Consider the following 25,068-nt stretch of genomic DNA (forward strand, 5'->3'; position numbering starts at 1 on the left):
TTCACTACATTCCTATTGACTGCAGGTGTATATCCCCTACATGTATTCTTACACTAAACAACATGCATTTGCTTGCGTTATGTGTTTTGCTACTTCATGATATACTTGGCCTATATCTGACATGGTAACTGTCCAGGATGCAGATGTTACTGCTACATACTTGTATTAAATTGACTTGTTTATGTATGTGCACATCTGGATGTGTTCACATGGCTTTTTCACTTTTCTACACAACCCTACTTTTCAGGTAACACACTTAAGTTTCTGGGGAACACCTTGACAGGCTACTGGTGTGCCAGATTTACCTATGCATGTCAGCCATTTCACAACTGTTTAGGACTGTTGCATACTTCACAGCTACTGGCACTTCCTTCATCCACTTTGTATGGGACTGCACTACTGGGGTTGTCAGTACTTACTACAACAGAGTAACATTTCTTCAGTGCAAGGGTTCAACAACAATTTCTGAGTAACTGGCACATATACACTGCAAGTATTATACCTTTCTTATTTACATTAAAACTCTTTTCTACAGGCTCTCTCCTGTATTTGACATTACACTGCATACAGTAGACCTATTCAGGAAATGTTATACCTTTATTGATAGGTTACAATACTGTTTTACAGGCTAACTCACATTTTATCTATGACAGTGCATACAGAGATAGTATTCCAGACATGTTTTTGCTTTATTCATGGGTTACTACACTCTAGTCCTGTCTATCCGACTTATGATATGTAACAGTACATGCAGATGCTTTATTCAGGGAATGAATGTTTTATACTTCACAGCTACTGCCACTTCCTTCATCCACTTCCTATGGGACTGCACAACTGTGGGTTGACAACACCTAATACAACAGTACTATTTATTATTGCAAGGGTACAACAACATTTCAAAGTAAGTGACAAAGACACACTCCAAATTTTATACCTTTATTAATTACATTGAACACTCTTTTCTACAGGCTCTCTCCTTTACTTGTTATTACAGTGCATATGGAAGACATATTCAGGACATATTATACCTTTCCTGATGGGTTACAACACTCTTTTTCAGGCCTGCTCACTTATATGTTATGACAATACATGCAGGGATAGTATTCCAGAATTATTTTAGCTTGAATGGTGGGTTAGTACACTCAATTTCAGGGTCATTGACATTTGTTATATAACAGTACATGCAGAGGATTTAATCAGGACATTTTATTGATGTATTATTGGGCTTATACACTTTTCTCATGCTCACTCACATATATCATGTAACAATACATACAGAATATTTACTAACCTGCCTGGTGGCGCAGCCTTAGCAGCCTATCTGCATAGGCTTGCTGATTCATAGTGTGAGCACCTGCAGCTGTGGAGTAAATAAAGGGATATTGAGACATACCTATACATTATTTAGACTATATTAGCTTATCTTAGATACTGCATTCCACGGCTACCTACTTAGTAGTGGGGCATCCCGCATTTGACGGGCCTCCTGGATCCACTGGTTCAGAAGGTCCTTCTTCCACCTCTTTAGGTCTGGATGGTGGTGACGGACCTGCTCACCAGTCCAAGGGACGCCTGTGGCACTGGTGAGTTCATGAGCCAACCGGTTCTAAGCCTCTGCCTTATACTCTGTTCCTTGGAACTGTCCCTGCAGGAGTCGAGTCTCATGCAGATGGACTAGGAGCCAAACCATATATCTTGACTCCTCCATGCCTCAGCATTGCACTCGAAAGTGTGCACCCTCTCCAGCACCAGACATTCTAACTGCAGATGGGAGCTACAATCAGTTATGGCGTGTATTCCCGCCTATGCGGCTTAAATATGTCGCATTTCCTGCACTTTTCTGTGATTGGCCATTTTTGAATATTCTCGGCTGACTGAAGACCTGCTTAGCAATGGTTAATCAAACATTTATTACTATATATATATATATATATATATATATATATATATATATATATATATATATATATATATGTTAACAGTGGATGTTTATCCTAAGCTGTCATGGCTTAGTGGTTCAGTACTTTGATTATGGTGCACAGTGTCCTGGGTTCAAATCTTATCATTGCATTTTATTTTACTACTGTCCAGACAAGTTAGGGGGCGTGACTGTGTGTAAGCAACTTTGCTCTACGTTGCTCCACTTTGCCCGACGGGGCGCTGGTTGGCGCGACACGCACCTCCGCGCAAACCGATTGCACTGGGTAAAGCGCTATTTAGCTTTGGGCAACTATTTTGCGCTAGGTAAAGCATGAGTTAGCTATGGACAACTACATTGTGCTGGGTAAAGTGCGAGTTAGCTAGGGGCAACTACATTGCGCTGGGTGAAGCGCTGCTTAACTGTGGCCAATTTTATATTGGGATCCTTTCAAATATTTATTTTATTCACTGATACATTGGCCATTTCAGTGCTTTTTAGTTATGTTTAAACATATATGTTGGGTATTATTCCATATACTGATTTAAAAAATAAATACTAAAGGGAGTGGTGGGACTTGAACCGTGAATGCCTCTTCTTTGTACGAACACTCTACCATTACGCTATTGCTATTTCATGTGATTTGCATAAACATTCTTTCTTATGCTCTTCCATGTGAGAATTACTGACTGTAGCTAAGCAATGGGCACACATGCGCACACATGCACAAATACGGGCAGCTATTTTGGGTATTTAAAAAAAATGTTATGGTTATGCGTTTTAGATGTGTGATGGGGGTTTACATTATCAGGCAGTGAGGTGTTGGGTACAGAAATAAACAAGAGCGGACTTGCTCTTGTTTATTTCCTTTATTTTTAAACACTTGCAGGGGCGTGGACATTTGGACTGCTCGGCAGTCGGACACGCCCCCTGCTTTCTTACACGGTCCGTGTAGGACTTACAGTTGGGTCAGCATGCCCTCATGCATATTCACGGCACGCTGACATCATACCTTTTAACTGCAGCCTCCGAATAAGACTTATTAAGTCTTACACAGAGGATTCATGAATCTGGGGGTATAACTATACCATCTGCAACTGTATATGGGTCAGGTAGGCAACCTCAGCACCCCAGTATGGTCTGTACACATCACACATATTCCCATCCGCTAGGAGTTAAATGTGCATACCTGCATTCCTAGTAGTAATACACAGTTCGCCTACTATCTTTGTCATGCATGCATTTCATACATGTGTGATCAATTCTCACTGCAGTCTTGTGTGACAATCTATCTACATTATCAGGTCAGAATTTGTTAACAGGTGAACTTTAGGCACATATCAGTCATTCAACACAAAGCAGTGGCTCAGTCACTCAGTTTGCTTAATATGTATTGTTGCTCATTTTTTTCCACACACAGACTGAGGTTTGAATCCAGGGACAAGTACTACTAAATATGTGTAGAAACACTTTTGTATTGTTAACAGATGTTCTCCCCCACAGGAATTACAGGTAAATAAATTGTCTGTCCTAGCTGTTCCAATGGTATACTAATTTGTGTCTCCAGATATACTAGTGTGTAAACAGCATTGCTCAGAAAGGTGATAAAACTGCATTAAATTAAACTTCCAGAAGTACACTACTATTACAAGTTAATAAGACTAATAAAACGGTTTACTGTTGTTATGGATGTATGCTTGGTGCATCTGTGAATGTCTGCTAATAATCTAACGCCATGCCTGCCAAGGATGGCAGGATATGTGTAAACTCTCTGTACTGTGCATGATACATGTCTTTCAAATGGTATGCTGTCATGGATAGTGATCATTATTGCCAAAACACTTGGACACAGATTGAGCATCCAGTTGAAGTATGTCAGTAGCACACTCACATATCAGTGCACAGTACACCTTGGTAGTCATATATGTTCCCCTGACATGTAATAATCCCCTCTAGTAGCATACCTGTATGTGTTACAGCTTGGCCCATAATGTCCCATGTGGATAGCTTGAGAGGTATGTATGTGCTATAGAAGATATAGAGCACATGTAGACATAACAGTGATGGCAGACCTGTAGAGTAGAGAACAGTACTGTGGCAATAAATATAAGCCTATACTGTTGTTAATGGAATGTCTCTCTTCCCCCCCAACCCTTATCTGCATCACAATATTATTACTGTTATACTACGGGTATGGTTTCCATTTCACATATGTTGTTCTCAAAACCTTATGTTGGGGCTTGTGTTTAATTATTGTTACATACTTAAATGGTTGCATACTAACATACCTTGTTGAAATACCAATGTTGTTGACCTTTTGCCATAACTGTTAATGGCATGCTGTTAGATACTGACTGTTATCCAATTTATTGTTGTGTTCTGTATGCTATGCAGATTTATTGTTCTGGGTTAATTGAAACACCCATGCATGCTGTTATAACTAACATTTAAATGTTCTGTGCATGACTAACCTATGAACCTTGACAAAAACCTCAACACCATAGCATGAGCAGTTAGGCCAGTACCTGCAGACCCATCTACCCCACCTCATCTGGCACTGTCACTGGGTCTCAGCATGTCTGGGACCCAACCTGGATCTACCCCATCCACTGGTCCTGCACCAACCATGAGTGGAACCACCTCAAGGGATGAGGCCCATCCCCCCATCAGTGCAGGTGTGGAGAGAGAGTGGTCACCTGGCAACAGCTCCCAGGGATGGTGTGCAGGATTGTCTAATGTGACATAGACAATCAACTGCACTAGATTGAGGGCAGACTGGTGCATCTGGAGGGGTTAGCTGGCCCTGGAGCCCAACCCCCAGCACAGCAACCTTTGGGGCCATGAAGGAGCAGTGGTGACTGCCCAGGAGTGGGAAGCTCAGTCCCACTTCTAACATCTGGAGGCACTTGGTCCTCCAATTCTACAACATCCTCTCAATCCAAGGTGTTTTCCCCCACCATGTGTCATACACCACCCCTGTCGACTGTCTTGTCTGTCTTGTCTGTTTGCAAATGCTACCTCTCCTACCCAACCTACCTCCCTACATGTACCAATATCACTTCCCCAATATCCCACTTTCTCCTTAAAAAAAGGGCATCTGTCCTGTAAAAGAAATATCACCCCATACATAGCTCTCCATTTTGCCCCCACCTACACTGCCATCAATCATTACAGTAATTAATCAACAAAGTTATTTTACCCACACCCCTCCCTCCGGAATGTGAGACTCCAAATTCCAAGTTGTCCACAACATACACAGCTGTTGCTGTACAAGAAATGGAGAGCTATGGTGCTTTCCTATACCTGCCCTGCACATCCATACCTGCCTTTCATATTGTTTTCCCTCTGCTTGCCCCCATTTCACCATTTTCCTATCACCCCTTTTTTCTTTTCTTTTTTTGGAAATAGTGCAGGTTTAAGTGGGGCTCAGCATCGCTTGGCATCATGGCACGTTGCGCAAAACCACAGAAACCCACTTAAACCTGCTTTAATCACCTTCTGTCTGTCCGACACTGTTCTGCACATCAGCAAAATTACCACCCTGACAAGTGTAGAACCCAGGAACCTGCCACCTATGACATACAGCATTAACCCACTAGGCCACTCAGCTTTGAAGACTAATGTGTTTCCATGAACTTATCCTATTTATCAGTGATGCACAGCTGAAAAATATTCAACCCCTGCCAAATTTCAAAACTAGGACAGTGACAACTACAGCACAATGCATTAGCCCAGTAATCCCCTCAGCATATCCTTCTTGCCAATGACACACTGCTTGTACATATAATGGGTCAAATGACAATGTACATGGGACTGTGATACAGACACCAAACCAGTACACAGACAAATAAATGTTGATGGGTGTACGTGAGGGCTAGGATATCAGGTAAAGATGACAACTGCATACTGTTGCAGTATGTCCACAGTTGTGCCACCTACATTTAGCACACTTACCACACAACCTATGCTGTGTGCTGATGTACTGGCAAGTCAGTACACAAAGACATTATGAAATCATGACAGTTCAGTGTCACATATCATACACATCTGATCACACATGTCCATGCCAATCCTGTGTAACAGACTGTATGCATGCACATATGTCTTGGAAATACACCTGCTATAGTATTGACTCCATAGCTCAATCTGTTACATTCCTAGCATGCTTAGCATTTGTATACCCACACTTCTGGCTTCCATTCCAGTGTGTTGCATGTCAGGTACATGGTTGTTGGAACAATTAAATGATTGAGCTGTGCAATTTTAAGCAGAATTGGTTGATGCTACTGCAGTCACTGTCACCCATACTAGCACCTCATAGGCCTGTAGGTTGGGACACACTTCACATATAGCTATAGGTATCCTAAATGTCACCCACCACTCTCTGGATGGCACTATTACATAACATATGTACCAGAGGCACATGCCTCACCTGGACTGTTATGGGTACCCTCACTCTGGATATGCTGTGACAACAGAGCTGGCTCTGCTTCCTCACTCACATATACAGCTTGCTGTCCCACAATGTGTTCTCAATCTCCACTATGGCTCCTGTGCAGAATGCAGCAGCTGCAGCCTGCAACATATGCATCATTATGTTCAGCTTCCTACTACAGAACTACTGTACCCCCCAAACCCCTAGAACTGGTAATTCACACAACACCCATACATAAAGGGGTGAGGGAAAATGGTTAAGTGACAGGGACATGTGTCACAGTCTTCTCCTACAAACATACACACAGATGATAGACCAGCGGCTACTGCAGCAGCATGCATGTTCTGCTGCAAATGACGTATGACACTCACATCTGTCTGTCTCCTTACTGACCTCAACCCACATTGTTAAACAGTAAACTGCCACATAATCAGAAATTCTGTTCACAATGGCCAAACATAGCATACAGAACTGTGGACATACCACATACATCCAAACCATGGACAGTATTTCAACCTACGATCTGTGATGCTGTAGTCCCCGCACCTTGATAATGCCCTTCTCCCAGGCCAGGAAAAGGGCAAGGCCTACATGAAGACCTCAAATACAGCAATTTGTTGCCATGACTTTGGCTAATGAAAATGTAACCAGCTGCTCTGAATGCAATTAACAAGTCTGAGCCACAGATTGGTGCACAATCAGCTGTTCATGAGCATTACCTACAAAAGGAAAGCTACTGCCTATGGTACACAGGTGTGTAACTTTCTCTATGATGACAGACTGCGCTATCCTAGCATTCTACCACAGAATTTCTGCACATAAAAGAGTACAGCACTATACCAGGTATGTAATAGTATTCCCCATGTAATCAAATGCAGTTAGGGGATGCAAGCATAGGAAATAGGGATTACCACAATAGAGGTCTGTGGTAAATGTCTTGGAATTACATGTCACTGTTAGTCAGCTATCCAGCAGCTACAGGCTACCCCTTTGGCTCTGTCTGTTATGACATAGATCACAATTCTGGTCCCTGAGTCCCCGCAGCAATTGTCAGCTCATGTATGGATCCGAATGGATTATGTATTAGACAATAGTGACAGTCAGCAGTGGTGGATACAGCTATAATTTCACATGATGTACTGTCAGTCTGCTCCTCTCACACTGTGAATGTCACACACGCATAGTTCAAACATTACACAGGTGTCCCTGACTGCTCCTGCCATACTCTAGCTAGGTCACTGTGTACTCAACACCTGTATATCATCACCTGAGAGCTATGACTATCATACCTGTTGACCCCCTACAGCAGGACAGCAGGTTATAGCCAGTAGTAGTGAGGGTACACAGGCTCACGCTCAGCAACTGAGTGTGCATCTTGAGCATGTGACGTGAGAGAATGAATACAGGAGCAGATATTAAAGTACCATAACTGTTTTCATAGTTTCTGGCCTGTGACAGCCAGATTCCCCACAGTCTGAAAACAACCATTACATATTGTCCAATTAATTTCCAGACATCCACATTTGTCTGGCAGAGGGTCAACATATATCAAGCACATGTACACATTCTGCAAACATCTGTCACTGTGGATGTTGGACACCTACAAGGAGGATACCCTACAACATGTTTGCAGTGCTGTCTGTAATTGTGTCACAGATGTTGCTGGACTGTCCCCATACATCTGTGGTACCACTCACCTATCTGTTGGATGGTGGATGCATGACATAGTACTGGTATGTCATCTATAGGGGACACACCACAGTAGATGGCAGTGATGGGATAGGGGACACACCACAGTAGATGGCAGTGATGGGAGTGCACACTTAACAACACAGTCTGTCACAGCACACAGGGCCATAACCGGTGTACCCAGGATCATACAAGGTTACTAGACTATTGGCCCTGAGCCAAGCCATTAGTTTATTCCCAAAAGAATCATCAACAGCACCTGTTGCCCCTGTCATTGAGGGACACAGGTGGTACCCCTGGGACAGATTTGTGGTATCCCATCCACTCATCATGGTTACACTTGATGATGGTCTGCATGGTGCTCTGTTTGACATGTATGGGAAATGCATTCCTGAGACAGGACAGCCTCTGGGAGACAAACCTGTCTCTCCAGCAGGTTTTATTGATGTTGCCAATCAGATTTAGGGCTATTGTGCTGGTAATGCATGGGGAAGTAGACTCATATATATGGGCCAGCTGTTGAAGGGCAGGGTCTGACACTGGGTTGTAGGTGTGCCACACCCCACTTCTGGGCAACCTGTCTGATACCAAGTGGGACACAACTGATTAGAGGCTGTCTGCATGAGACAGGTGTTGGAGGGCATGGATTGCCTTTGTGGGTATTACCATGGCCTTTCCAGATGTTGCAGATATCTGGACAAGTACATATCAAATGAACCATTGTACTAATGTATTCTTATACTGGTTGATGACTATACAGAGGTAATGTCCTCCTTTTTTCTGGATGTACTCCCCTTACCTATGACTTTCACCGCGTACAAGGCCTTTTTGACCACTGCCACTACATGATGGTTGAATGCGACATTGTTATCAAATTGAGTACCCAGGTCTGTCAACACAGGTTGCCTGTTTATCGGGTTGCCAATGATGTGGCAAACAGTGGGGCCATGTCCTTGCTATATGGTATGATGGTACTGTTTTTTGCATTTAGCTTGAGGCCAGGACCTTGGCACCTGTCTGTACCCAAGGTAAGACCCTGTTGCAGTGTGTTAACATCATTTGGTGGGTCAATGACAGACAGCACACAACTTACATTCACCACTGCCGTAGTCAGTACTTCCATATGTGGGTGGTGACAGTTAGCATTCATGCCTAGCTACATGTGGTTTATGTAGGGCCACCATCTACCCACAGGGCCTTGACATGTACACATATTGCACACACATAGGCAACACAGAGTAGGGTTGCCACCTTAATGAATGCCCAATGTTGGACACTTCTTGTACTATCATGACAGTTGGCAGGACAAACCATACCCACAGCAAGTGCAAAGAACAGGACTTCTCTTGATCTGCCAATATGACATCTTATTTTTGAAACATTTCCCTAGATTATGCTATGTCTCAGATCATTCAGGTGTTTCTGATGTAAAATGACTAGTTTATGCAACTATTACACACATGTAGGAAAAGTTTGCTGTCCTACATTCTTGGGACCTATGCATTATTTTAGTTGTTTTCACAGGACACACTTGGTCAAATATGGATTATAACCTGTATGGTGGGACAGATGCTGAGCTGAACACACCTGGCCAAACATGGACTGCAGCCTGCATGGTGGGATGGGTGTTGGGCCGAACACATCTTGCCAAACAGACACAGACTGCCCTTTTTGGGGGTAGAACTCCTACCTGTCTAGTTGCACATATTATAGCGTTACATATATATTGCATATGCCATGGAGCTTATATATTATTGTACTGTTGGACTGTACTATTCAGGTGGATGACATCTTCAGGTGCTGTAAAGGTTGTCACTGGGGGTTAAACATGCTTGCACATGTTCTTAAAATGGCATGGCCATTGCACACAAACACAGGGAAGACAGCCACACTGCTGCAAGCAAGGGGGTATGCATAAACAGACACATACACTCACACAGTTGCAAGTTCTGAGATTTGAACCCCTACCTATCTAGTTGTATGTACTAGAGTGCTATGCACCTATCACATGCACCATGGAGCTTATAGATCTGGAGAGTGTCTAACCGTGCATCTAAGGTGGATGACAGCTGCAGGCCCTGTAAAGTATTCCAGTGAGGGGATTAACAGGCACTCAACATGGTATAATCATCACACATAAACACAAGGAAGCCGCACTGCTACAGGGGGTATTCTTCAATCACACACACATACATACATACATACATACATATACACTCACACAGTTGCTAGTTCTGAGATTAGAACCCCTACCTAACTAGTTGCTTGTACTACAGTGCTATGTACTTATTGCATGTGCCAGAGCTTCCATACGTGGAGAGTGTCTAACTGTGCATCTAAGGTGGATGACACCAACAGGTCCTGTAAAGTAATCCAATGGGGGATTAACAGGCCCTCAAAATGGTATAACCATCACACATACACACAAGGCAACCACACTGCTACAGGGGATATTCTTCATCCCCACACATACGCTCTCACAGTTGCCAGTTCTGAGATTAGTACCCCTACCTTTATAATTGTATGCACTATAGTGCTATGTGCTTATTGCGCCACAGAGATTATGTAGCCGGAGAGTGTCTAACTGTGGGTCTAAGGTGGATTACACCTGCAGACCCTGTAAAGTAACCCAATGGGGGATTAATAGGGTGGAGCAGGCCTTAAAATGCATTGGCATTGCACATGCATAGGCAAGACATACACACAGATTCAGGGGATTTGCTTACACACACACACACCCACACACACACACACACACACACACACACACACACACACACACACACACACACACACACACACACACACACACACACACACACACACGTTGCTGTTGCTGAGATTAGAACCAGTACCTATCTAGCTGTAGACACTATATTGATATGTACTTATTTCATGTGCCACAGAGGTTATGTGTCTGGAGAGTGTGTAACTGTGCATCTAAGGTGGATGACATAAGCAGGCCCTGTAAAGTAGGCCACTGGGGGGTTCACAGGTAGTCACAGGCTTTAAAATGTATTGACATTGCACACATATAGGCAAGAAATAAACACAGCAACAAGGGGATATTCTTACACACATGCACTCACTGAGTTGCCATTGCTGGGATTAGAACCACTACCTATATAGCTGTATACACTATAATGCTTCATAGCTATCACATGCACCACAGAGCTTATGCGTTTGGATAGTGTCTGCCACTGCTGTTGGGGTGGATGACATCAGTAGTTGCTGACAGGGAGGCCACTGTTGTGGAGGACAGTAGTCAGAGGGCCATAAAATGAGGGACCATTGCACAGACATAGGCCTGTTGAGCATGTGTATTCTGCTGTACGTGGAATATATACACAAACACACACACACATACACATAGTTGCTGATGTAAGATGATAACTCTTGCCTACTGGGTCTATATTAGATACTCGAAGAGGTGTTTCATCAAACGCCTCTTCATCGACCCATAAACCACAAAAACACAAAACAGTGAACATGCATATAAGTGATTTCTTTCCCTGGGAAAGAAATAATTTACCCTAAACAAAAAAACACATCACTACAAACAATACAAAATGGGGAGCTTTGCCCTCCCACCCTCCACCCCCCCAATGTGGGGGGGGGGCTGTACCACCCATCACCCCTAACTAAATATACCAACTCTGAGAAATTTACTACAGTGGGGAAAACGGCAAAGTAACAGAGGTGGCCAAGCAATTTCTTTCCCAGGGAAAGAAATCACTTATATGACCGTTCGCTGTTTTGTGTTTTTGTTATGTAATGGTCGATGAAGAGGAGTTCGATGAAATGCCTCTTCAAGTATATAATAGAAACCCTGCCTACCTACTATTACACACTAGCTCTCACTGTACTATTTGAACACACCACTGGTTACAGTTGGTATATGACTGGCTGCAGCACTACATCACTCTATGCCTTTCTGGGTCTCTCTTTCTCTCTGTCTGTCTGTCTCTATATTAAGTAAGAAAACGAACAGGTCCACCACAGGAAAAAGTCACAATAAGGCTAAGACCACTGAAAACTGTAGGAAGCAATTTAATCCACAATTCCACGACTGAGCGCTTTCACCAGAAGCCCGGTATCATCAGAGTCATAAAAGGTTTATGACTCTGATGATACCAGGCTTCTGGTGAAAGCGCTCAGTCGTGGAATTGTGGATTAAATTGCTTCTACAGTTTTCAGTGGTCTTAGCCTTATTGTGACTTTTTCCTGTGGTGGACCTGTTCGTTTTCTTACTTGTTGTGGATTCCTGTTTTTGGGGTCCTTTGTATTTGTCTCTATATTAAACTCAACAGTTCCAGATATATCTTATATGTGCCACATACGGAAAGATAATGGTAATCATGTCTGATGGGGATAGGGAAAGACAGTTAAGGTATACCTAGCTGTATGTATGCACAGAGATATACGAGCATCACAATTCTATAGTCAGATGTGGTTCAGACATGGGCTGAAATGAACTAAGTGTAGGAGCATGCCCAGTATGACCATCCATACTTACAAGGGGACTCCAGGCTAGACCTACCTGTACTCCAGTCCAGGTTTTTCTGTGATACAGCCAATTGTCTGCTGAACCTGTTGAAACAGTCCAGCATCTCCCTGATATAATGCTGAGGGATTTTCTGGCCATGTGCTGTCCATGCTAAATGACCCATATCTAGGGTGTGTACAGAGTGTATTGGACTGAACAGAGTTTTGCATAATATGTCTGTTACATTATACACAGCACTCTGATTTCTTGGTACATCAGTGGCAGATCATTATAGCTTGATGTGAGGAACCACTGACAGACATTTTGGATACCGACTCTATACACTGCAGGGAACCCATGCTACTACACAAATTGTTCTATTGTGCACTTTCTACATTTGACTCGCCTTTTTCCTGCCCTGCTCCAGTTCCTGGCTTTGTCCACAGTTGCTGCTCTATGTAGTTGTACGTATGTTGTGATTGGAGTAAGAGATGTAACAGCACACACAGGGTGATGGACTTCACACCTCTGACTGTCCCTGTTTTTTAGGTTGCCCAGCATTGTGCAGCATACATCTGCTGTGGTCCTGAGACAGTTTGTGTTGTACTGTTATTATAAGGCTACATGTTGCCCATACCTCTTAAAGTCTTACAGCCAAAAATCTGGCCAGTGCCATATATAATGGTGGAACACAGGCCCAAACATAGGGATATTATTTTAATATTGCTCTTAAAATGTAGACAGCTGGTAGAATGGTTTTGTATTAGTATGCATTTTCTGATGTGCATGACATCTGCATCTAAACTGTCTGTCATTATTTTCTCACAGCAACCTTTATTGATTTGCCAATAGTTGGCCAGACAACTGCAATGTTATGAGAAATAGAACAGATATATGAGGTATAAATGTGGACATTCTGAGAAACCCTGTACATTTGTGGGGTATGGATGGTACCCACTGACTTGTTGTAAGTACTGACACAGTTATGTGACAGCCTTTTTAGTCCTGGTACTACACTGACATGTTACAACCTCATGTTCTACTAGCCACCATCTAGGTTACTCAGAGCTGTGTACTGTCCATATCTGTGGCCCTCTGTCCCTCCATTGTCCATGACTTTGTCCACCTTTCTTGCAGTAACAAATACTGACTTATGTACATTCTGTAGCACTTCTACCATAGGTGTGGCTCACATGCAAAAGAGTAGGCACAGCCAGTTTTGAAGCATGTACCCGATCAACCATGGTAATATACTTAGCCCACTAAGCCACAACAGCTACCAGACAGTGCAGTTTACTTCCTGACACAATCAAAACAGACATGCATAGCACATTGACTCCTGCATATTGGGGAATAGGTACATGTCACCAGGTTGATTGGGACAGCCCAGGGATTGTGTGGTCTGCTGGTATTACCTTGCAAACATATTGTACTGCAGTTGTATAGGAACATGGGTATGTTGGGGATAGGGGACTGTAGCATTGACAATCAAGCATCACTCCTGTGATCCCAGCGTTTGTAATTCCCTTGCATAGTGCAGTGCGTTTTGCTGGCTTGGGGCCTACTGGATATTATGGGGCAGACATTATTGGGCAGAGGGTTCCTATTGTCCCACATAGCTGTCAGTTGTCTGCAGCTATCCTGGTATCCCACTCCATTCTCTTGCATATATGTGGCAGGTCCATACATATGCTACCACAGTCTACTACCCCATCCATTTGTTGTACATAAGAGTGACTTACCTTGTGCCTGGAGGAGTTGAGAGAACAGTGCTTCAGGGCAGACTATGTGGGATGCAAGCAGTACACAGCCTACACATGGCAAGGTACAGGTTGTGTGGCCGGCATCCTTTTTACTATGTATGTGAGTCAGAGTGAGGTGTCAGTCCATAGGTCCCTAGTTTGTCAATGCATTTGGTATGCATTGCCTCTTTGCCAATGCCAGGGCATACTGGGCATGCCTACATCTGCGAACAGGGATAGGCTCAGGGGTTTCCTCCTCCAAGTCCCCCTGTGGCTGTGGGGACCTTGGCACTGGTGGAGGGCTGTGTGTCCCTTCCCTATGATGTTCCTACTGCAGCTGTTTCCACAGACTCATATTGTGTAGCATGGCATATACTGTGAACATGTGTGCACATGTGGCTGGACAGTACTGCAAGGCTCCACCAGATATATCGAGGCAGTGGAACCATGACTTGAGTAGCCCAAACACATGCTCTATGATGTTCCTAGTTTGTGCGTGTGCCTCATTATGACGTTATTCAGTAGGTGTGTGCATTTCTAATGGGTGTCATCATCCATGGTTCCAGTGCGTAGCCAGCATCTCCCAGCAGATGGCTGTATGGGATGTCTCCCTGGCAAACATTTGGTATAGCTGTGAGGCATGCCAGATGTAGGAGTTGTGATAGCTGCCAGGGCTGCCAGCGCACACATTCATGATAATGCCCTGGGCATTGCACATGAGCTGGCAGTTGATGGAGTGATACCCCTTGCAGTTGATGTAGACCCTACCATCTTCACTGAGTGGTGCTTTGATGTGCACATGAGTGCAGTCTATGGCTCCCAGTACCTCAGGGTAGTATGCTACATGGTGACCCTCTCCTCAGGGATGTGGGGTGAATAAATGTGCTCACTGGCATGTGCTTGCATGTCATCCAGGAACTGGTGAAGTACCCTGGATGCAGATGCCTGTGAGATTCCCATTATGTCCCGAGTTGGTATTTGAAAAGAAACTGTAACTAATATTCTAAGGGCTACACATACCTTTGTTTCCACTGGGATGGGCTCCCCTCTGTTGGCTCTGGGTCTGAGTTGAGGCCGGCAGAGCTCGGTGAGTTCTTGTCATATTTCCCTGTTCACCTTGTAGTGCTCCACAATCTCCAGCTCATGTAGCCCCTGAAATGTCACCCTGGGCCTGAAGACTCTTCACCTTCTCAGTCTGGGCCTATTGTCAGCATCATTATCTTCACTGACCTCATTCTCAAGCACATACAGATGTAGCAGAGCAGTAGCAGGGCCTAGCATTTTTCAGTTAAAGTTCCCAAGTGTGTACTCCAATGGTGCAGAGTATGTGGGAAAATCAGATTGTAGGTGTATGCATACTTTATACTGGTGTGCTGCAGTTGCAGCCTGTGTGACTGGCTCATTATTCTGGATTCCACCTAAGAATATCATTGGGGTTTGAATGGGCCAGTGTCTGTTGAGCAGGGCTTATCAGACATTTCTACCTGATTGGCTTTCCCAGGCTATTTTTATTTTAAATTTTTTTCCCTGTTTCTTTCAGTGCTAAGCAGTGCAGGAAGCCACGCAAACACGCAGCGCTAGTGTAAACAATGCTCAGCAGTTTTGGCACTCCCTCAACAATGAGCATGCTCAGCTTTTCTTAAACTAGCTAAAACATGCTCAGCAGAATCCGACACCCCTGTGCTTAGCTGTGCTTAGCTGAGTACCAACAGGTGCCACTGAGCTCCAATCTGCTTTAACATGCTGTGACATACCACCTTTTGATATCAGCTACCTGTTCTACCACTACCTACATGGCTGTAACCCTACCACAGGTTGTATCTGTAGACACCATTGTCCTTTGTGCTATTCAGTAACCCCAGCTCATTTACATACAGCTAATTGCATATACCCTGGATAATTCACTACTCCAGGGCCTGCCTCCATAGCAACCACTGACAGCTGCCATTGTAATACTCTCCATTCTGGGCACTATAATGCAATAGATTTGCAAATGTCTACTTTACACTTTTTTGCACTTTTTAATTGTTTTTTCCATAACAGCATGTTTGCGCGTCACTGCATGCCACACAAATGTAATATATGTATTTAAAAAAATATATTGTTTTTAATGATTTGCATTGCTTTCTGGACTCACTGGCCATAGTTCTGGCCATTTGTATGCCTACAGTACCATATCCACCCTTTTTTGTAGGCTTTTATAGCCCCAGTTTAAAATTTATAGTCCGGTACACGGTTTCTATCTGCATACATTCCCTACACCAACACAGCACCTACATGGGTGCCTTTCTGCTTGTTGAATCACAAATCAACCTCATTTGCATGGTTTTCACTAGCTTATGAGGTGATTTGCATTCCGTGTACACTTCCACGTCTGCATGCTCATGCATGCTTCTCAGCCCTGTTTCCTGGATCGCTCAGCGGCCATGTCTTGTGTTCGGGCCATAACACTATTCCTACATGGAGAATTTCTCCATGTAGGCTTTATTGAATTCCACCCAATCTAACTAGTTAGATAGCATTTTTGATTTCATGAATAAAAATATGCACAGAACAGCAGCTAAATAAAGAATATGAAGAAAATTTAGGTAAAAATATCAAAAAAAAACCAATCACCATATCAGTCTGCATTTGGTTTCAGTAAACATAGTTTCACAAATTTGGTACTTGGTATTTTAAGTATTTTGACGAAAATTATAAAAATTAAACCTTTTCTTTTACATACTTAATGAAGGTGGCATCTATTTTACAAGAATGTTTCATGCCCACCATATAAAACATCATATTTAAAACATTTTCCACTATCATACAGTAAACAAGATCCTTTACAGTACTTTACAAATATTGGGGTTTTGTTACAAAATTATTTTTGGTACTGTAATAATGTGAGGTAGTGCAAGCTGTGCCAAGGGGAAGTAGGGCAGTGCATGTGTAACATATGCCAGCATCGCTAGCTGGAAGTATGTAAAGAATTATATGTCATTTGAGATTCTATCTCACAGGTGTGAATGCAGCCAAACACACAATGTCTATGAAAAGCCTTTTTGCAGGAAGGGTAGAACTGTTGGAATTGTTTTATAGCTTCTATACGCTGTTTTAAGCCTTAGAGAAGCTCTATATGTGTATTGTGACACATCTGTGGCAAATGCTGGCTCAGTTGTTAGTGAGGGGGTAGTTTGGGAGCTACAGAGTCAGTTGATGACATGTGATGTCATTCTGTAGCCAGCACTGAAATTGTATTTAGATATGAGTGAGATATGTGATAGTGGCACTCAGCACGTTGTTTTATGGGACCTGACAAGTCACACTCATCCACCTTCATCTTGCCTTGCTCTAGTAAGAAAGTAGTCAACAGTAATTCTTCAGTTAGTCTTCCCATCTGTGTTATTTTTTATATTTCCTGTGTCTGAAACTCTGGTGATTATTGTAAACAGATATTCAGTATTTTCATGTTTTTTAGTATTTATTATTAAATATATCTAAACCTTTCATTGTGGCTGGTCTTTTAGAAAATATTTAACCTTTGATTGTACTTACATTTATTTAGTGGGCACTTTGGCTGCACTCTCCTGAAAGTCTTGTTGCTTGGTTAATATTATCATTTGTATAAATATTAATTTTATCAAGAGTAATTGGGTACCATGGTAAGAGCCTTAGAGTAGCTGGATTTGTGGGTGTTCTGTTGGCATTGTATCTACCTTATAGTGTGGGTGGAGGTGGCAAAGCAGGCAAGCTGTGCCAGCCTTTCCCAGGTACATATGTGTGTGTGTGTGTGTGTGTGTGTGTGTGTGTGTGTGTGTGTGTGTGTGTGTGTGAAAATCAAGTCTCAGAGCATGTGTATCAGCTACTTTGAACAGGGACACTGAGATCACTGATTTCACAGAGAAGGTGGTGAAGACTTGGCTTGGAACACCAGGCTAAGGAATAAACTCTGTAGCTGTGTCAGTGGGGAGTTTTATTTGGGGCCTGAAAATAAAGTTATTTATTTATTTATTTATATTTATTGACATTTGTTAACCGGGTTAGTTCAACTGAGCCAGGAGGCCATTTTCAGTAGAGACCCAAGGAAAAAAGCTCCAGAAATAATACAAGTAATTATGATATTTACAACATATTAAAGCAGTGTCACAGAAATATAGTACAAGTCAAAAACTTGTGCACAGCAGTACAATGCATAGGTAAAATAACAATTAAGTACAATTTCCAAAATTTGAGAAAAACAGTATACAGCATAGCCCAAATAACAATTAAAAGGTTTAGAGAATATTACACTAAGGAGTACAGTATGAATACAGTTTGTTAGAGCAAGTACAAGGAGGAAAAAGGGTTGATAGGGAAAAGCAGATAAGATGCACAAATAGGAGACTAGGTCAAATGGGGGGTTTGACAAGGGCATGACCAAGTCTTCAGGAGAAAAGTTTAAGTTCTTTCTTAACAGGTAATTATGCTGAATGCTTTTTTGGTTGAGAGGGAGTGAGTTCCAAACATGGGCTACAGAGTATTTGTAAAGGGTCTTTCCAATGTTTTTGTTGGGTTTGTATAACTGAAGGAGGTGTTTACTGACAGTACAGAGGTGACTAGCGGGGTTATAGAAGCAGACTAAATTGGAGATGGAGGAAAAGGTTGACAGTTCATATAGGATAGAGTGTGCAATATGTAGCTGGGGTATAAATAGCTGTTTGGAGAATTGCAGCCATTAGAGTGACTTAAGGGCAAGACAGTGGTGAAATTTGTAAGGAAAGTTGGTGGCAAATCTGGCAATTTTGTTATAAGTTTGCTCTAGTTTAGTGATAAGAGATGTTTGCACATGAGTAAGGGCAGGGACAACATAAAGAAGGCAGGGTAGGAGTAGGGCCTGAGTGAGGGAGGGTTTGGAGGAGGGTGACAGACATTTTTGATTATGAAAGAGAAGTCCAAGTCTGGTGGGTCTTTGTTATACTTTGCTGAATATGAATATCAAATTTTAATTTATCATCAATGATAACTCCAAGTAGTTGAGTATTGAGGTTCAGGTTTAATAATGGTGTTGTCCAGATTTCTTGAGCTTGGAGGTTGAGAGGTATGGGGGAATAAAAGGATAAAAAATAGGATCAAATTTTAAATATTTCTGATGTAAAATTATAAAGTTGCTAGAATAAAAGCATTTGTCAGTATACATTTTCTGAAAGAAATACTGTCTGAAACTCAAATGTAAGTCATTATTTATTTACTTCAATACCCAACGATTACCAATAAGTGACATATCTAATGAGTAAGGGATCAAAAATGAGGTAAATATCTGGACATTTTTTTGGATGTAAAAATACATCCTCCAACACCATTTGCATATACTACAGCAAGTCTCCCCAGGCTTGTGAAAGCAGATAAGGTACACATACTAAACCTAGAGTACTTGCGTTGTCACCTCATAGCAAGACGTTGTTGCATTCGATTCTCAGCTAGGGCGTCTTCTATGTGGAGGCATGCAAGAATGGGCATGCCTTCGTTGAAGGTTGTGCATCAGGACTGGTAACTCGGCACGTAAAAATCCACTATGAAAACATTAGCGGACCGGAGGACCGCTGTGGCGACCCCTAACCGGGATAAGCTGAAAGACACAACAACTGGCTAATCTACAATGTATGTACTGTACCTGTGTACTATGTATGTATTTTACCTGTGTTACAAATTTCAGCTGTATACCACAAATCTATTAAGTACCTTTATTTTTAAATGAATATTTTTTTGTTTGTTCTCTCCACTGTAACTGTTGATGTGCTGCATACCACTGTAAAAACATATATTTTGTAATTTGTGTGTATACTGATCATGTCTAAATGTATCTGTAATTTTTCTATGTGGAGCTTTTCTCCCCGGGCCTCTGCTGAAAAAGGGCCTTTTTGGCTCAGTCAGACACCCCTGGTTAACAAATGTAAAATAATAAATAAATAAGTCTGAAACATTAGGCAAATGAACTATTTTATATTAAAAATATAAATAATAATAATAGTATAGCACAAAAAATAAACTAGTAAAACAGCAATTTTACTGATAGCCCATTCTCTAAGTGCAATACTGCCCTCTAGGGTGTGTTATAGGATAAATAATGCCCTTCTAGGGGGGGTAGAGGCCCTCTGCCTATAGACTCTGTCCTCAGAATAGCCCTGGCCAGGTGTTATTTATACAGTAACACACACTCTGTTGGGCATTATTGCTTGCGTATGCACATATCAGCTGCAAGATGTCTTTTCAAATCTGTTTTATTTAAGGGTTATTTCCAACAGTACCTGCAGTTATTCATTCTTGTAATTTTACAGCAACAGAAAATGATAAGACAGGTCACTAAAAGTTGGTTTACTCAAACCAAAGCTACTTGTGACATAAACGTAAACCGACAACTATGGCTAAAAATATTTAAAACCAGCAATAAACGAAAAGCACTTTCAGGCAAAGCCCTTCATAGATTAGTACTAGGCTAACTGCCCTTGTGAGCCATTTTAAGCCTAGCCAATTATCCCTTGTGAGATTCAAACCCTGTACCTTGTGTTTGCAAGGCAAACACCTTAACCATTAGGCCACCACTCCTAACATCAGATCTAAAAAAACACGTAGCAACTTTGTATTTAAATGCAGTTTAACCGACAGCAACAATGAATCAATCAGTTCTCTTAGTGAACCCTCCTTTTCTTTAGAATGAGTTTTAAAGGGACAGATACATTCAATCCAGGCAATTTATATGCCTGTAAATTAACAATCCATCACATCTCAGCCACTTCCATTTCTTTTACTAGATCTCCACACTTTTGTTGTTGAATACTAATTGTAGCACCATAAATCAAAATATATGCTTTGGATTTTCAAATACATGTTTAGCTAATGCATTTTGCTTGTTAACCTTCTTAATGTTATATATGCTGCAGTATCCGTTGTTTAAACGTGCAATTCATTTTCCCGACAGAAAAATGATGGCATTGTTGACAGGAAGCAAGATAGACTAAATTACTAGATTTACAGTCTGCATACAATTTAGGTTGAACTTTCATGCCTGATATTGGATGGATAAAATAATTCTCCTTCATAATATATTAACAGGCTTTACAAGAGCGGCACATGTAAGTGCTAAGTCTATTGGTTCTCTGATTTGGCTTAATGCATGGACCATAGCACAATTGTCTTTTAAGATTTAATCTATTCTTAAAACAAAATCATAGGTTCTCTCCCACTGTTTCCTTGATTCTATCATCACATGTTAAAATTTTCCAGTTTTTCTTAATTATATTATACACCATATGAACGCTACTTGAATAGGTCAAAACAACTCCATTGTGTAGATTGTCACAGCCTTGTACAAGTGGTATTCTCTGCTGCTGATGCACCCATGAATACTATGGTATACCTTTGGTTGATATTAATCTACTAATTGCAGTTGCATGATGTTGGATTTCTCCTAAATCATAACCTTTTTGAATAAAGTCTTGTTGCATATGCTTTATACCTACACCAAAATCTTGATCCCTTGTTCTTAATCTAGATGTACATAGCAATTGTCCTTTCATAATGTTTTTATAAATACAGGAGGGATGCATACTTGTTCTATTAAAAAGTGTATTCTTATAGCATTGCTTCCTATACAACTCTGTATATATTTCTTTTATATCATTAATACCAATGTTTACATCCAAAAAAATTCACTTTATTCAAAGAATATTCTGATGTAAAATTTAAAAATGTAGTTGTTCCATTCAAGTATTGCACAAATTCATCTAACTTTAATAAATAATGGGCCATCCCAAAGCACAAAGATATCATCCACAACCCTCTTATACTATTTCAAATTTGCGAGAACCAATGTATGCCCATTACCTGCTGACTTTCTCACTGGGTCATAACAATATTAATGTAGCTGTTGGCACAACTAGTGCCCGTCAGTACACCTAATCTCTGTAGATAGAAACTGTCTGCATAATTGCTGTGCTCAACAATGATTGTGTTGAGAATACAAATTAATGGAAACACACCATTGTATGACTGCAGCATGCCAGCCATCCACACGTTTACGTAAATTTGTCCATATGTATTTGTAGATTGTGTGAATGTAGGCATATGCATTACTGTATTTATTCATGGGGAAGCAGATACATACATATCTATACATAACTGCATATATGTATATATGTGGACACACAGATATAGCTCTCCATCTCTCTCTCTCTCTCTCTCTCTATATATATATATATATATATAGATATAAATATATATGCAGATAGAATATATATGTATATATGAGTATCTATGTACATGGCTGTAATTACAGACACCCAGCCATATATATATATATATATATATATATATATATATATATGGATCTAGGACTTTTGATCAAATGATAAAAAGTCCGAATCCATTATCACTGAACATACTTTACCGAAAGCGCTTTCACTGAAAAAAGCGCTTATGGTAAAGTACGTGTAAAAAAAAAAAAACAACATTAAACCTACTTCTATGCAGGGGGCAAGCCCCCCCCTGCACCCCCACCCCCCCTACTTTAATATTCTTACTCTGAGGTTGCACTACAGTGGGGAAAAGGGAATTTTCCCTTATCCGCACTGTAGTACGACCGGCACAACAAGCATACTTATCCAAAAGTGCTGCTTCAGTGAACAGTACTTTCGGTTAAGTATGTTTGGTGATTTCTGCTTCGGTGGAAAGTGCATTCAGGGATCTGTATGGATTATATATATATATATATATATATATATATATATATATATATATATATATATATATATATATATATATATGTATATCTATATATTTATATATATATATATATATGTACAGAGAGAGAGATACATCACTGTATGTAGATATATATAGGTGTGTACATATCAAAGTAGATACCTACATATACTTACTACTCAGGCAAATTCACTTTCACTGACTTTGGAAGGAAATGGAAGATAAGCTTGCTCTCAATGATCCATGGACTGTGGGCATTGAGAATACTTTTTCTGCTAAATTTGAACAATTGGAGAGGTTGCTAACAAAGGAGGTACTATTTTAAGACATTAGATTGTTGGAAAAGTATGTCAATTTGAATATCACATCTAGAAGGCTCAGAATAGATTGTTTGCCAGCATTTATTTTTCAGATGAAGAAACTGATTTTTTTAGAGGAGTGGAAGGGTGTGTCTTTACACTGCACCCTTGGTTGGCTTAAAATCTATATCAAATGCAACACTAGAGCTCATAATAAAATTTGTGACAGCATCCTCCAATTGCAGGAGTCACTCATTGCCGAAGTTTCTGAGCCTGTGTTTTTAAGTAATATGAAGGACATTAAAGCTCGTGTTCTTAAAGTGGAAGGGGAGGTGATTGAACGCAAGAAGAAAAAGCTGCTAAGGGACATTAATGATTACAAAAGAATGAAATTTTTTCTTGGCAGCACAAACCTAGAAAGGGGCATGATCATCAAGTGTTAGAGGGAATAGATCACGCCCATCGTGAGAGTCTTCATTCTCCTCCACAGAAACAATGACGAGCAGCCGTAAAAGTGTACCCTTTGAGGATCTTAATATGGAGGCTGGTGCATCAGAGCAAACATCTTCAGACAGTCTGGATTTTCCTGTGCAAGGCAAGGGACGGAGTCGAAGAAATCAGGAAAATGGAAGAAGAAATTAGGCCCATTGACAGGGCCAAGGAAGGACTTTAACAGTGATTCATGGACTTTTTTTTTGAAATGTCTGTATTTTGTGGTGAACTTGATGTGTTTCATGATGATGTTTCTGTTGGTGAATTTGAATATGTAACAGGATATGGGAAGCTAAGTGTTCCGAAGGTGCCCTACATTAGTACATTTTCACCTCCTAAGATTTCTGCTGTAATTAACATGTTAGAAATGATGTTATGCAAACAGGTGGAGGTGGAATTTACTAAATTCTTGAGGGGAACCAAACATTTTAATTTAAACAAGAGAGAATGGTTTGCTTTGAGAGAATTACGTAAATTAAATGAACAATATGTCTTCACACAGGCCGATAAAGGGGGAAATTGGGTGATTATGTCTAGAATTGATTATAACAAAATGGTTTGGAATTTGTTGTCTGGCAACAAAGTATATCAGAGACTTGAGTCCAGTTCTGTAATAGAGTATAATTCTTTGTTGTTTGACTTGTTAGAAAGGGGAGAACATTTAGAATTTTTTTTATCTTCTGATGTAAAAAGGTTATACATTAAAGATCCCAGGAATGGAAAATTTTTTGTCATTCCAAAAATTCATAAGTGTCTGAAACCACCCCCTGGGAGACCTATGGTGTCAGGTGTGGGGGCATTTTTGCAGAATGTTGATATCTTTTTGGATTCCCAACTAAAGATTCATCTCTCCAGGGTGTTATCTCACATTAAGAATATTAGAGAGTTATTGGATTGTGTGGTGAATATTGAATGGTAGGATGATTTTTATTGGGCTTGTGTGGACATCAAATCATTATATACCAGTATTAAGATCAAGCAGGGGCTGGAGGCTGTTTTGAAAATGTTTGAGGAAGGACCTCATACTTCTTTTATTATTCAACTTTTGGAATTCTCCCTCACTCATAATTATTTTGTTTTTGATAAGAGATATTTTTTGCAGATACAAGGTACTGCTATGGGTGCTTCCTTCACCCCTTCTTATGCAATTCTATTCATGGCACATTTTGAAAATTTATTTGTGTATCCTAAAATTTTTTTTTTCAAATAATGTAGTGTTGTATAAACGATAAATAGATTATTTAATCTTTGTGTGTAGGGGTGATCCTGGAGATTTTGATATATTTATG

General features: G+C 41.0%; 1 protein-coding gene across 1 annotated transcript in view; it reads left to right on the plus strand.

Moving 5' to 3' along the window:
• The window catches only part of LOC122797158 (b(0,+)-type amino acid transporter 1-like), a 184,752-nt gene extending 161,022 nt beyond the window's left edge, over nucleotides 1-23,730 (plus strand). Inside the window, exon 3 of the mRNA XM_044065968.1 lies at nucleotides 23,533-23,730. Coding sequence (XP_043921903.1) covers nucleotides 23,533-23,730 — 198 coding nt within the window. The remainder of the gene's footprint in view (nucleotides 1-23,532) is intronic.
• Nucleotides 23,731-25,068: the final 1,338 nt, after the last annotated feature.

Source organism: Protopterus annectens, chromosome 3.part0 (genome assembly GCF_019279795.1).
Source record: "Protopterus annectens isolate FY-2018-M chromosome 3.part0, PAN1.0, whole genome shotgun sequence".
Classification (NCBI taxonomy): domain Eukaryota; kingdom Metazoa; phylum Chordata; order Ceratodontiformes; family Protopteridae; genus Protopterus; species Protopterus annectens.